The sequence below is a fragment of the Xiphias gladius genome, chromosome 13 (assembly GCF_016859285.1).
Source record: "Xiphias gladius isolate SHS-SW01 ecotype Sanya breed wild chromosome 13, ASM1685928v1, whole genome shotgun sequence".
Lineage (NCBI taxonomy): Eukaryota > Metazoa > Chordata > Actinopteri > Istiophoriformes > Xiphiidae > Xiphias > Xiphias gladius.
The window spans coordinates 8,629,006-8,642,889 of NC_053412.1; the positions used below are offsets into that span (position 1 = coordinate 8,629,006).

Here is a 13,884-nt window from a genome sequence, read left to right on the forward strand (position 1 = left end):
ACTGATATGATGCTCTGAGTTTCTCTTTTTAACTGAAATACTGTTCTCATTCACTAATTGGTTGATTGCTGTTCTTTCACTCAGTGTTGAGCGGTTGTCAATGAAACGTAACATTTCCTGCAGATGTTTCACATTAAAAGCCTACCAGAAACGGGAAGGGGAATGGGATTATGCAACTTGAGCTGCTGGAAGGGCTTTTATGTAAAACATTTTTTAGAGGAAGTGTTGAGTTTAACTAAAAGTAGCTCAACAGCGACAGAAAAAACATCAAAGTAAAAGTGATTTGAATTAATTAGTGCATGAAAACAGCAAAATATTAAAATGGGATATGATAAAATGCTGTATAAAAAAAAGGGGAAATTAGGAATAGAGAAACTTAAAGATAAGATAAGATAAATAAGGGCCCAGCTCTCTGTGCAGTTGTGGTAAATAAAAGATTTACAGAATGTACCAGAAACCCATAAAATATTTTTACTAATTCCACATATAGTAGTTAAAACAACGCCACAGTTAAGTAGAAAAGGACTAACTTCTAGGGAATTGGCTTTGATTGACTAATCAAGAAATCTGAACCAATGCCATTTTGACGAGCGGGCAAATGCCACAAGTATGACACCACATGCTCCATTGAGAAAATAAAACCATTAGAGTGGGGAATTAAACATTTTTTCTTACCTATTGCCATCTCTTTGATGCTCATTTGGCTCTCTGAAGGGAAAAGGATTTTTGGTGGCTTGTCTGTTAGTGGGGCTGTGAAAAGACAAACATAAAGAAAGAAAGAGCACATTTAATTCCACATCTTTCTCCCCCATGGACAGTGGGAGTATGATTTATTCATTAAAGAGCACAATAAAGGCTGCATTAAAATGGGAAAAAATTCATGAAAATATAATGTTTAAAGTGTGGACAGAGAAAATAGTTGAGTGAGTTACTATGACTCAGAATGATCAATTCAAAGCTTTAAACATCAATGCATATACTTTCAAAGCAGCTGCTTAAATACTAATGCTATTCATTCACTGTATAAATGAGTGTGTAAGTGATGATTTGGCTTTGACATGGACTGCAGTTAAACTGTGCTATATATACAGTCGCTGTGTCTACAGTATATCCTGAGGCAAGAATCATTCACAGCTGCATTGAGCAAGGGAAGGTTAAGAGCTGCTGCAGGAGACTCGGTATTTTCAGCTATGTACAGATAATATGGTGTTTCTTGAAATACCATAAATGCTTAGAGTACGTATTGACTTAATAATTGAAAACTTGAAGCAAAAGCAAAACAAAGATGTAAGCACAAGCCATGTGATATATATGTTTTCGAAATGTCAGCCATGAGAGAGTTGTTGCTTTAAAAGTGTATCACAGTTACTTTGGAACAGCCATCGTCCCAACTCCCTTCGAAATACACCAATACCAATTAGACAGTTGCTGCGTAACAAAGAGGTGCACTTAGAGGCTCCTCATTATGATGATTCCCTAATTGGTTCTAGTCTTCAAAGTGGCATCGGAGAGGTTTTCTATCTCTGCACACTTGAAAATACTCAAGTAAGGGATAAGGCTTGTTTCAGTACAAATGACTAATGGTTTGACTAAATCGGTGATCGTCGAGCTGAACCAGGAAAACTTAGGCAAGTTTTAGTGAGGAACAACAGAATGTAGTAAGATTTTCCAATTTAATACTGACCTGGATCCTCTACACTTCACTTTTCTCGTGATATCACTCACCATGACAAAGTATTAGCGTAGAGCTGCATGTTGATATCGACTATTTTGCTAAAAAAGCCTTCTGGCTACTTATCATCCAAACAACTGCAGATTAACAGAGCAGACTTCAGTTTTGCGGAATTTCTCTTTTAATAGTCTTCCATTTCTAGACTTCGTTTGTCTTCGAGAGCATTCAAATCTCCATTTGGCCTTCATTATAGTGCAACACATGGAGAGTTTTATGATGCAACTGCAAAATCCTTGAAACTTGTTTTACCGCTGATGGGTTGGATTCTGCAGGCAAGATCCTGTCTTGATGAGGCAAGTTAAATAAATTCAAAAATGTCCACAATTTTGTTTGAACTAAACTGGCCTAATTGCTAGTTTTTAATGGACAGCAAAAATTTATTTTTGCAAACCTAAATATAGGTCATTTCAGACATTTGAACAACAAATTTTGAGTCTCGACTTGCAATGAAGAAACAAAAACGATTGATTGGTACCAACTATGGTGTCCATTCACTTGTGCTCATGAAAAAACCCCTCCATTGTTTTGATGTCCAATCAATTGACAGACAAAACCATAACATGATCTCCAATAAAGGAGCATGCAATTCGTTGACAAGAGTGGGCTGAAAACAGGGAAAAAAAATGCCAATGTGAGCTCATTAATTACAAATTCAAAAAAGAACCACGGCAAATTGTGCCTTTCCCTGTGCCTGGCATGTTTCAATACTGTGCAAAGAAATCTCATTACCTTAATTACCTTTTTCTTGATGAAATATGCTTAGATTATTTTGTTTCATTACGACATGAAAAGAAAAACAAGTTTTTCCACTCTGATGGTTTATACAAGACAATAGTTAATCTAAAGAGAGAAAATTGTGCACGGGAAGGGATGTGGCTGCATATATTTATAGTAACATGAAAAGAGAACTCAGCTACAGATATAAACATCAAACCTGGAGCCACAGCTCGTTGCTTATACTTATTAAGTAAGTTTGAAAGTTACATATCATATGGTTACATTAATTATAAAACAAAAACACATCAATTCAATGTCTTAAGCCCTTTGATACTTAAATATATAAAGTAGAATAACTGGGATAAGTAACCAAATCCATAAGATCCACTCCATCTCTACGATATGTGTAACTGCAGTACTGTGTGATCACTGCTTCTTTTCAACTGTTCAAGATTTTATTGGCCAAGCGTTATGCATAATACAGAGGCATCCCTAGCAACTGCCTTGAGTAGCACCTGGAGGTAGGAAAAGCATAATAGTGACTGAAGTCACAGAAGTGATTGCCAGGATTTTACAAACAGGAACATGGAAAATGCTACACAGGTTGGAGATAACCTGGATGCTTTACAGCTGCTGCTGGCAACTTTACTCAGAATACCCAAAAATACAGTCATGTGCCATTAATACAAGACGGCTGCACACAGCACATTTATGTTTGCCAAATCTACCGGTCCCTGCCACTTGATATGTAAGTGAACAGAAGAGAAAATTAGGCCTGAAAGAGCTCTAAGATTAATTCCAACGTTTAGACTTAGGTTTAAGTCCAGTACAGTATATGTGATAAACTATTCTACAAGCAATGTCCACAGACTAGCCTTATCCTATAGCTATTTTTATCATGTGACCGAGGTCCCGTTCTGAGGTCATGTGATGATACCTGGGCAAGGTCTATTTATTGAAGGAGTCTGTGGGATATGGTTAAAAGGTCCAGAAAAAGCTAGTAAGTGAACCTTAAGTTTAGAATATTTTATCACAGACTACTTCAGCCCTGTTTAATATTTCTATAATATTCCTGTAAAGACTTAATACATATCTAAATCTAGATGTGGGTTTAGTGATCTTAGCATACCTTGCATTCTCTTTTTATAATTTCTAATGTCACTATATTTAATAACATTCCTACAGTAATTTGATATCTTTTTTGTCATTTGCACTTTTACAAATCTTATTTTATTAATAAGGATTTGCATGTTTAAAGTCTGTCTTAAGGCAACAATCACATGCCCATATGTAGGCTTAAAGAGCCCCATGTTAACTTCAGCTGATATTTAGGATGCATTTTCACAGGATAGGCTGTGCATTGTGCCCAACAGTATTTACAGTGAAATCAGATTATGAAGGGATGGCTTCAGAGCCAATATGGACAGGAGGAAAGATTACAAAGCATACCAAAAAAACTGTCCCAATGTACATCTGGGCATTTGAGTACCGTTATTGTTGTCATACCCTGTAGTAACATGCATTCTGTTGTAGCGAGTGACTTAACGGTACTGTATTTTTTTCTCATTTAATACTAATATGATATTATGTCGTTCTTAAACGGAAGCTCTCAAAATATTCGTAACATAGCCCCGTCGGGATCTCCATAGCCATCCCGATGGTGCGAACCAGCGCGAGTGGGAGATTCTGTTGAGGCTAGAATGAACACACACTGTTGCTGAGTTATCTGTTGTTTTACCGCCTTTCGGCGGAGGGCTTATTCTCCTATGTCCTTTGCCTGTGACAGTTCCTGATTCCAGAATTGCATCCGAGCAAACAGGATGACTCTATTGTATCTCCATTCAAGGGACATGACAAGCTGTTCACTGTGGTAACCTCACTTTGCAATTGAAGCTGAGAAGATGGATATTTTTGATTAAAAAAAAAAAAAAAAGTCATGAGAGACTCTTTCTCATTCAAATGCGAATTCTCATTTTGACTTGCAGGTCGTGCTGAGCTAGTTGAAGTTGAAATCCCAAGCCTGGAAGGTAATCAAAGTTCTGGTGTATTTTTTAATAAGCTAAGAGAACATGAGGTTGATTTTTGGCGAGTGTGGTGTCATTTTAAAGCTAAAGGTAACAAAGTAGGAGACGGCTGTTTAATTCTAGTAGAAATACTGCCCTTCATTCGAATCAAGGGCACGCCGCTGATATGCGGTTCGTCAGTGGGATCCCATTGTGCTGGAAGGCAAGCAAACACACACATTCACACGCAGACACACGAATTCGAGATGCATTAGTGAAGCTGGCTGGTCTTCAACTACAAAACCATAATTCTGTGGTGGGTTATAATGAGTGGGAGTGGGCAGGCTTTTCGCTGAGGGGCTAGAGACATATCCAGCCTGACCTGTTTCCCGATACACAAACAGTATAAGCACGTTACACACACTTAAGCACACGCATTCCTGCACACATAAACATTGAAAGGCCTGATGTCGTTATCAGCTATGGAGAAAATCTTTAAAGTGTCCCTCACAGGCCCTGTGATCTGCTCTCACTGTGATCACATGATGATGGATAGGGGGATGGAGTAATGAAATAGAAAAAAGACCTTGTTCTCTCCCATTAACTCTACCATCGCCTTCTCCCCCTCCACCTCTATCTGTCTGTCGCTTGCTGCATGTCTTTGTCGCTCTGTCTGTCTGTTTCCGTCGCTCTCAGGGGTGAGAGAGAGGGAAGATGAAAAAGGAGGGAGGAGGAGGAGGAGGGGCGGGAGGGAGAGGGTTGTGGTCCTCTGTTCACACCTCATTAAAGACCACTTCAGCAGACATAGATTAAGAGTAGTGTGTGTGGGTCTGTGTGTGTAATGGCTTGTATTTGTGAGTGTGAGATCGTTAAAGAAAAAGATGCGGCGTGAGTTCCATGGGAGAAAATAAATGAAAGCAGTTTTAGAGCAACTTGAGAGGCAAACCTTGTTAGTCATACACATGCAAAAGAAAAAAAATAAATCGTGTTTCTTTTTTCGGCAGAGTCCTACCACCTAACAAATTCAACCCCTGTTATGCCTCTGGTTCTGCTTCTTCAGATCAGTAATGACAATTGGACTGATGTGAAAATCTGCCTGAAGATTTTACTTCTTCAACATAAATCATAAGCGACTTGAGAAGTTGACACGTTAATAGACATCTAATGTCTACATGCATAAAAACAGTTTAGAACCTGCTGAGGAAAAACTAATTATCATCAGTACACATATTAGATCAACTAGATCCGTGGCTGAATCATCGTATTGGGGCCCAGGGCAATTTCTTGTGCTTTGCCCCATCGAACCACAGTGAAACTGGGGTTGTTTGTGCCCCTGGTGGTCTGAGGCCTGAGAGCAGCTGCCCAGTTGGTAATCTAGCCTTGATGAGAGCAGACTGGAACGTTATTTGTTTGACCTTCAACCTCCCACTTTTCTCCCTGCAGGCTGCCAGCTCTATGTACTACTTTCACAGACTGCTAGAACTATGAAAAGTTGCATGAATATGAACATGTAATATGCCGAATGCTTCTGTTGATTAGACTCCTGTCTTCTCAGCCACTGTGGTGATTTTTTTAAGACTGAAAATCCTGTCATAACGAAACTCATGGATGAATGGATCAAGATTCCAGGTAATAAGTAAACTGATGTCATTCAGACACTTTGTCAAAAAATGTTTCTGCCGTTAAATAATATAGCCCACCTTGATAATCAAAAAGAGGTTGAATGACAATGAAAACACTAGGACTAACACTTGAGTTAACTGCTGGAAGTAAAGATTATTGGTTTTTTGCACATTACTAAATTGTTACTTTGATTTGCTGTTTTTGGAAGTATATTGTATTTTTGAGAGGCTGTCATCAAATACTTACAAGATTTTATTGTATTGTATTATTTTTTTCATTGTTAAATAAACAGGTAAATAGAGTGGAAAAATGACATTATAAATTCTTAAAGTGACCTCGGCGTTAGCGCATAACGGAACGTGTACAATTTTCCTTCAGCAGAGAGACTTCATGAACAGCACTGAATGTACAAAACGTGCAGACCGGCCAGATACACTGAACAGTTCAGTCACCGTGAGAACAAGGATGTTGCTGTTGCCTGTGATGGTGCTGTGTGGGAGTTACATTTTATAGCTCCGACAAAATAACTTATTTTGGTGGGAGGACCTTGCGGCTGTTGCCCTGAAACATCTGCCCGAGGAAAGCAGGTGAAATGGAGCCGAGTCGGGATGCCTGAAGTCTCTGACGATCTCTATGATGAAGCTGATGGAGTTAAAACAGAACGAGAGGAAAACTGGGAACGACAAAATACATATTAGAGACCTTGATTTAGATTTCTCTATTATTTAATGATTTGAGGTTTCTATTATGAAAATCATTTTCTTTTTTTCCCCCTCCATTTGCAGCTATAGCAGAATTACAGGTGGGTCTATAGTCACTGGCTGGCCTTATTGGTCTTCAGCTCTTAGGCAACTACAGCAGAAATTGGCGAACCAAGTTTCTAACCTTGCAACTAAAGTATCTCAAATGGTAGAATTTTATTTGTTTTTTTTAATGGAGAAAATCATTTTGATTGTTAGCTTGTTATTCATCAGATTAAAGTATTTGCTCAGGCATTCATCTCTGTTTTGTTATAACCACATCTGATTGTAACTGTTGTATATATCTCGTAGAACAGCTACAGCTAGTGTCGACTTCATAAATTAACTGGAGCAGCTTTTCTCAAAACCCCTTTTTTACAATTGACTGATGAACAAACCTCTCTGAAATTAACATACTTGTACAGCTGTTTCACAAAATGCGTTGGAACGAACGCTTGCCATTCCACTTCACCCTCAAACTTTCCACTCCACCTTACAAAATGTTCTGTTGGCTTTAGATCTGTAGACTGTACCAGTTATTGCAGTAAACTGAATCCACTGTCATGTTCCTGAAGCCGCCCTGTGATGAGGAGTGCTTTGTGACATGACAGGTTATACTGCTGGAAGTATCCACTTAATGTGGCTACAAACGCAGTCTGTAACATTATGGGTAAGCTGTGGCTTTCAAATACAGCTCAGCTAGCTTTGAGGGGCCTAATGAGGCACTCAGAAAGGTCTCTCAGCACCATAACATTCGCACCACAAGCCTGTAAACAACGCAGGATTCATTCGTGGATTCATGCTTTATATGGCAGCCTACTGTCTACATTTGGTGCAACAAAACTGGTTGTAGGACGCCCACTTTTCCTTTCCGCAATCTTCAAATTGCGGGCCCACTGCAGCCTCATTTTCTTGTTCTTAGCTGGCAGACGTTTAAACCTATTCCTATGGATTGCAATGCTGAGATGGTCCTCTGCACTGTTGTAGTGTGCTTTCTTTAGCATTTTGTAATATCTTGAAGTCTGGTAAGTCTCCTCTAACTTCGCTCATTGGTTTCACGTATAGAACTGCTGCTAACCGCTTCTATACACTGAAGCGACTGAAAACGCCATTTCTGAGATGCTGCCCCCACCATGACTGGCAACCACAATCACACCGCATAGATCAAACTCTGTAATGCAAATTCTAAAGTAAAAATGTAAACCTTTGTGTTCTTTGTTGAGTTAAAGCCACTTGTTACGATGGATATTTTTGAGGTGCAAAAAATAAGTCTTTAATCTGAAAGAGGATGCTGCTTGTTAAAAATGAGCCAGATGCAATGGGAGACTGCCCGAGCTGAAATGGTGATCTTTGAGAGCACTGCAAAATATATCATTGGGAAAAAATGAACCCTAAAGAAATGAGACTGCAACACTCTCCAAGGATACTTGTTGAAAAATACCAATATATGAACCCTGCAGGAACAGAACATAATAACGGTATATTTCCTTATTGAAAAAGGTGTTGTTTTAGAAGATCCATCAAAACAATTGAATATGAGAGGGCTCACAGGATGGGACAATGCATTCAGGGGAAATCACATAAATCATATAACTGCCAGCATTGGGAATAGCTATAGTGACTTCAGTCTCCAGTGAACAACACTCTACATAAACACTCACAATGGTTATATATTGTACACTGAGATTTTTGCTGTAACGAGATGTCTTTTGGAATCTGATGCATACTTTTTGAACCTTTAGCCACTGTAAACATTTGAACTGCTGTACAAAAACTTTCAACAGATGGATCATGTACGATTAAACATGCATGGCCGGGAACAAGTTGCTTGTTAATTAGAGAGGCCTGTACTCATTACTCACCTTTTTCTGCAGCGGGGGCCACCCGCCTCAGAAACGTGTTATTCACTCGTGATAAGAAGCGTGGGAGGAGGGGGAGGAGGGAGGGAGGTAGGGTGATATGTTTCAAGCAGGCTGGCCGAAAATATCCCAGAGGGGAGGAATTGAGGATGAGTCAGAGAGGAAGGAGATGGTGGTGGAAAAGAATTGGAGTTGCAAGAAAGCTTGGGGTGGTTTATGAAAAGGGTTTTGCGGCAGGTGGAGTGGGAGAGAGAGCTGAGGAGAGAAGGTGGGAAATTTGCTGCTGTTTGCTGTGTATTAGGGGCAGTTTGGGTCATTGCTTGGCCGTGAAGATGTTTAGTGATGGAGGCTGAAGGAGGAGGGCAGGCGGGGTTAACGTGTACATGTATCCTGTTGACAGCTTCCTTGCTGATTGCCATCCTGGCTAACCCACTGTGCTTGTATCTCAAGCAATCATTTAATGTATGGTGAGTACAGGTTTAGATATTAAATAAGCTAAAAATGATTTCAGACATGGTCTTCAGTTGACTTTGTTTTATAGGCTCAAATTGTCTCAAGCAGATGTCTTCAAAATTTAAAACAGGTTGTAGATCTTTGAGGATGCTGAAGAAAACCATCGATTTAAATCACTATATGAAAAAGAAATGATACACTGCAACAATATCTGTGAAACTAGCAATGCAAGGAATAACAGGAGAAACGCATGGAATCAATCAAGTGTCTAAAAGATTTTGTGCACGTCAAATTACATTTAGAAAAAAATGTAAAGCCTTCAAATTTGTGGCTAATTTCACCTTATTACGAAAGTGATTTCTTTTGGTTAAATGATTTTGAATGTGATTTCACATGCACAAAAGCAATAAAAGAACAAAAAAAAATGATCCCATTGGTTCAAACTCTTTTTTTTTTTTTGCATATGGTTGCAAATATTGCATAGCAACATATGCATGTACTTACTCCATACATGCCTCTGTTAAGTATCACTAGTTTGAAAAAAAAAAAAAAAGGCTAGTTGGTCACGGGTCCTTTTTGCAGGGATCAAAAATCATATACAATTACATGACGCCTGGTTGAGTGCTGTCCTTTACAGCGGCTGACATCAATTGTGTCTTTTTACTGAAGTGTAAATGCCAGCTGGCCTTCACGGGTGACGACAAGGCAGCAGGTGTGATGTCGAACTACATGCGGGTCATGAAACATTCTGGATGATTAAGATTCTTTAGATGAAATTCAACATCTTCACTAGATCATCTTCACATCTTCAATAGATATGTTCCTTTTGATGGAAGTTGAAGTGAGTGCTGCAGACCAAACTACACATGCAACAGATTGTGAAAAATACATTTTCACCATAAAGTGACAAGTAAAAAAAAACATGATTACTACCACGTTGGCAATATTCCCCATCTCTAGAAAAATGATTTAACTATTCTTGTTCCCTGATTCCCCCATCATCACTACATTTAAATACCCTAATTGTTAGTTTTAGGAATGTCTCAGGTATGAAAACAGACTCCGTAGACGACTGTCCCAAGCTCAGGAGCACAAAACTGTGAGAGCAAGCCGAGTTCTGCTTTTGCACTGCCTACTAAACACATTAACCTTCTGGAAAGCTTTTTTCCTTTGCAGGGAAATTGTATTCTTACAGCATGAAAACAACAGAAAACAAACTGAATCAAAAAAAGACAGAATGGACATGATGTAACAGAAAAGTCATGAAGGGGTCGATGTACAGAATAGTCAGCTTGTCAGTTTATAGGGCAAATTAAGGCAAAGAAAGAAAGGAGTTAGACAACTGGCAGAAAGCAGATCTCTCTCAATTTTCCACTGAGAATGCATATGCTTGAGAGCCTAAAATACACGCCAGCAACGTCTATGAGGCATTGTTGAGGAAAAATATACTATTGATCCATAAACCTTCTTCCATATGCTGCGTCTCAGCGAGCATCTCTAGCTGTTTGTCTTAGCTTTAAAGCTGACTACTCGACAGGCAATACCTGTGTACTTCCCTGTAATTAAAAAGTGAATTAATCTTGAGCACTGACGCTCATAAATTCTCCCATTTTTCTCACAGCCTGCTTTCCGGTTCCCCCAATTAAATATATTCAGAGCAATCAATAGGGGTAATTCCTATGTATATATCGCTGTGGGAATCAGCTTGGCAGGTTGCCTCTGGCAGTTCTACACTTCTACCTTTGCTCATGTTAGCCTCCAAAGTGGCTGTCTCCAGTTCTATATGAGGACTTGGCTGCTGGCTGGAGTAACATGTGTGGGAGTGTTTGAGCAAAGGGCTGTTTAGCAGGAATTTGCTTTAAAAATGTTCGAGAAAAAAGTTAAAGAAACAAAATGGTATGGACTTTCAGCACCAGAGAAGACCAGAAGAGAGAGAGGAAACACCGCTAATGTGACAAGTTTTGGTTACTTGAACATTTCAACATTTGAAACAAAGTGAAAGAAAGTTGCAATTAGGCAGATGTGTAAACCAAGGCTGTGTGCTGTAATTAATCATGATTGCGTTAATTACACTTTGTTTTTGTCATGAGGACTAAAAAGAGACAAACAGCCGAGGAAAATATAGAAGATGAAGGATCATATGCTGATGACACTCTGCAGACTCACAGTAGCTATATTGAGATTTCATTGCTGTGGATATTAAAAATGCCAATTCTCTCCCTGCGGCAAATAAGTTCTTTCTCATTGCAGCTACCCCAGCATAGTGAATTATTTCTCTGCTCTGTCTGAAAAAACTTGTCTTTTAAGTCCATTATTTCCCTATTTTCCACAAGCAAAGCCGTGTCTGATACAATCTTTTAATTAAGATTTTACAAGTTGCTTCCTCCAGCTCAAAAATGATTTCTTTTAGTGTTGCAGCACGCTTCCCAAGGACAAATTATAATATCTTTGTTTAGCTTGGCAGATCACTCATCTTGCAGATCTCATCTGCAGTGAGGACTTCTTCTTTGTTTACTCCATGCTGTGGAAGTTCTTATTACACACACGATACACCGAGGATCCCTATAACCCACTAATAGAGATTGCTGAAAGGCACAGTGCTTCATTAAAGTTGTTACTGTAATCATACATTCAAACTTTGATTACAGCTACAAGCTGGGCTGAGCTTGATTTTTAAACTACCTGACTGTGTTACAACCAATTTGAAACATACTAAACTATATTCCAAATATCTAAATGCTTAACTGGTCAGCAACTTTCACCTCAATTCTTCTATTCATTCACAGCCCCATCAAAGTGATGATTGGTGATTATGTATGGCTGTGCAATTGGAAATCACAACACAATATTTATCAGACACAGAATATATATTATGACTTCATAACAACAAGACCTGTACAGAATACTAACACTATTTGGCACTTTGCTGCTGTTGCCACCGATTTATCATGTGCCATTATGTAAATACCATCTGAATTAATTTAATAACTGTGATATTAATGTCATGCCCAACAACTGTTCCATAAAATTATTTTACATTATTTACTTTCTGTTTTTTGAAATCTTGGTGCGCATTCATATGTATGTTTCTATTTTTATACTGAGTGCTCTTTTAGACTTTTTAGACTTTTAATTATTTTAAATTCATCACATTTACTTTTTATTTATATATACTTATAAAACAATAAGTGTTGTATTTAATTGGTAGTATATGCCAAGAATTCCATTGTCCAGTTTGATCCATTGTTACTGCACATTAAGAAATAAAGACCTTTGAACGTTCAAGCAGAAGCCAAAGTCTAGACTAAAATCAACATCAAATCAAATAAAAAACAACAAAAAATACTCTACTGGTATAAATGAAAGAATACGCTTTTAAATTAGTACCAAATACTTACACTTTTTGGCACTTTGATGCCGTTGCACCTGATTTAATGTATATTAGTTTTACTTTTTTGGCTCTGTTACAATATAACCACTTCTACTTCTACTTTAACTAAGTAAAAAAAAAAAGATATACAAAAAGAAAAATATTTTTAAGAATCATTTAAATGAAACTTCATGAGTTGTTTTTTTTTTTTTCCAATCAAGACACAGGTTCCTTGCTGCACCAGAAAGAAAACAGCTGAGAGAATAATTGGTGACATGAATGTATGCATTCATACAGCATGTGGCACATGTTATGAGAAAAGAGTACATGCCATAGCTATACTAATGCTAATGTTACACTACACAAGTATCAATCAACAAGGCGATTCATCCAAGACAACTGTTCTACTGGCTACCATTAAGCCTGGCTTATTATAGTGTCTGTTAGCTTCACAAAACTGGCAGCGATAGCATTTGGAAATCACTTTCATTCACGGCCAGTTCGCAAAAATGCATAACCTGGTGTCAAGACTGTAAATCCTGGACCTCTCAACAACAGAAAAAGTAATGTAAGTAAGTAAGTAAATCTTTATTAATATAGCACTTCTCAAAACACGCAGTTTTAAAAAAATTAAAAATGAATAAATAAAGTAATAAATTACAATATAAAACAAAGTACAGTGAGAGATAGACAAAACGAAAACAAACCAAAAGGTATGACAGGGATAGTGGTACATAAAATTGCTTGCTTATAAAGAAGGGCTTTTTTTAGAAGACTGATAGATTGGGGAAGATCATTCCAGAGGATGGGGGGCTAAAACAGCAATGAAGATGAAAAAAACAGCTCTGAATAAACTTAGGTAAAGCTATCAGGTCCAATTAAAAAAAACAAATCTGTTTTATCAGGGTATAGGTGGAGGAAATTAAGACGTCCATTCTTTGGTGGTGGCTAAGCAATCATAAATGGAGCACAGCTGATTCAGGTTATTGGGTTTAGCAGAGATATACATCCGTGTATCAACAGCGTAATAGTGATATGACACGTCTTGAAAGCGGCTGAACAGATGACTCAAAGGAAGCATGTACAATGAGGTGAGGATTGGTCCAAGGACCAACCCCTGAGGAACTCCACACAGCAGGGGAGTTAAAAAGGACACATGATTGTTGATACAAACATTAAAATATCTATAAGTCGAATATGAACGAAACCAGTTTAAAGCTGTACCACAAATGCCTACCCAGTGTGATGAGTTGCCTTTCAACTTATCTCCTACAACTGGCCGGCCACAGGATGCTTTGAATCCCCCAAGTTTCCTGCTAGCTATGAAAAAGGGTGGAAATGTTTGGTCTGGGCCAAGCTGCAACCCCAGCAGCTGAATGCTGAGGCC

The 13,884-nt window shown here is 38.4% G+C and overlaps 1 protein-coding gene across 8 annotated transcripts in view; it reads right to left on the bottom strand.

The window, feature by feature from the left end:
- Nucleotides 1-13,884, bottom strand: part of LOC120797900 (interleukin-1 receptor accessory protein-like 1) — a 288,213-nt gene that overhangs the window by 94,640 nt on the left and 179,689 nt on the right. For all 8 annotated transcript variants that reach the window (XM_040141657.1, XM_040141658.1, XM_040141659.1 and 5 more), the window contains one exon: nt 676-750. In XM_040141657.1, the coding sequence (XP_039997591.1) occupies nt 676-750 (75 nt within the window). The remainder of the gene's footprint in view (nt 1-675; nt 751-13,884) is intronic.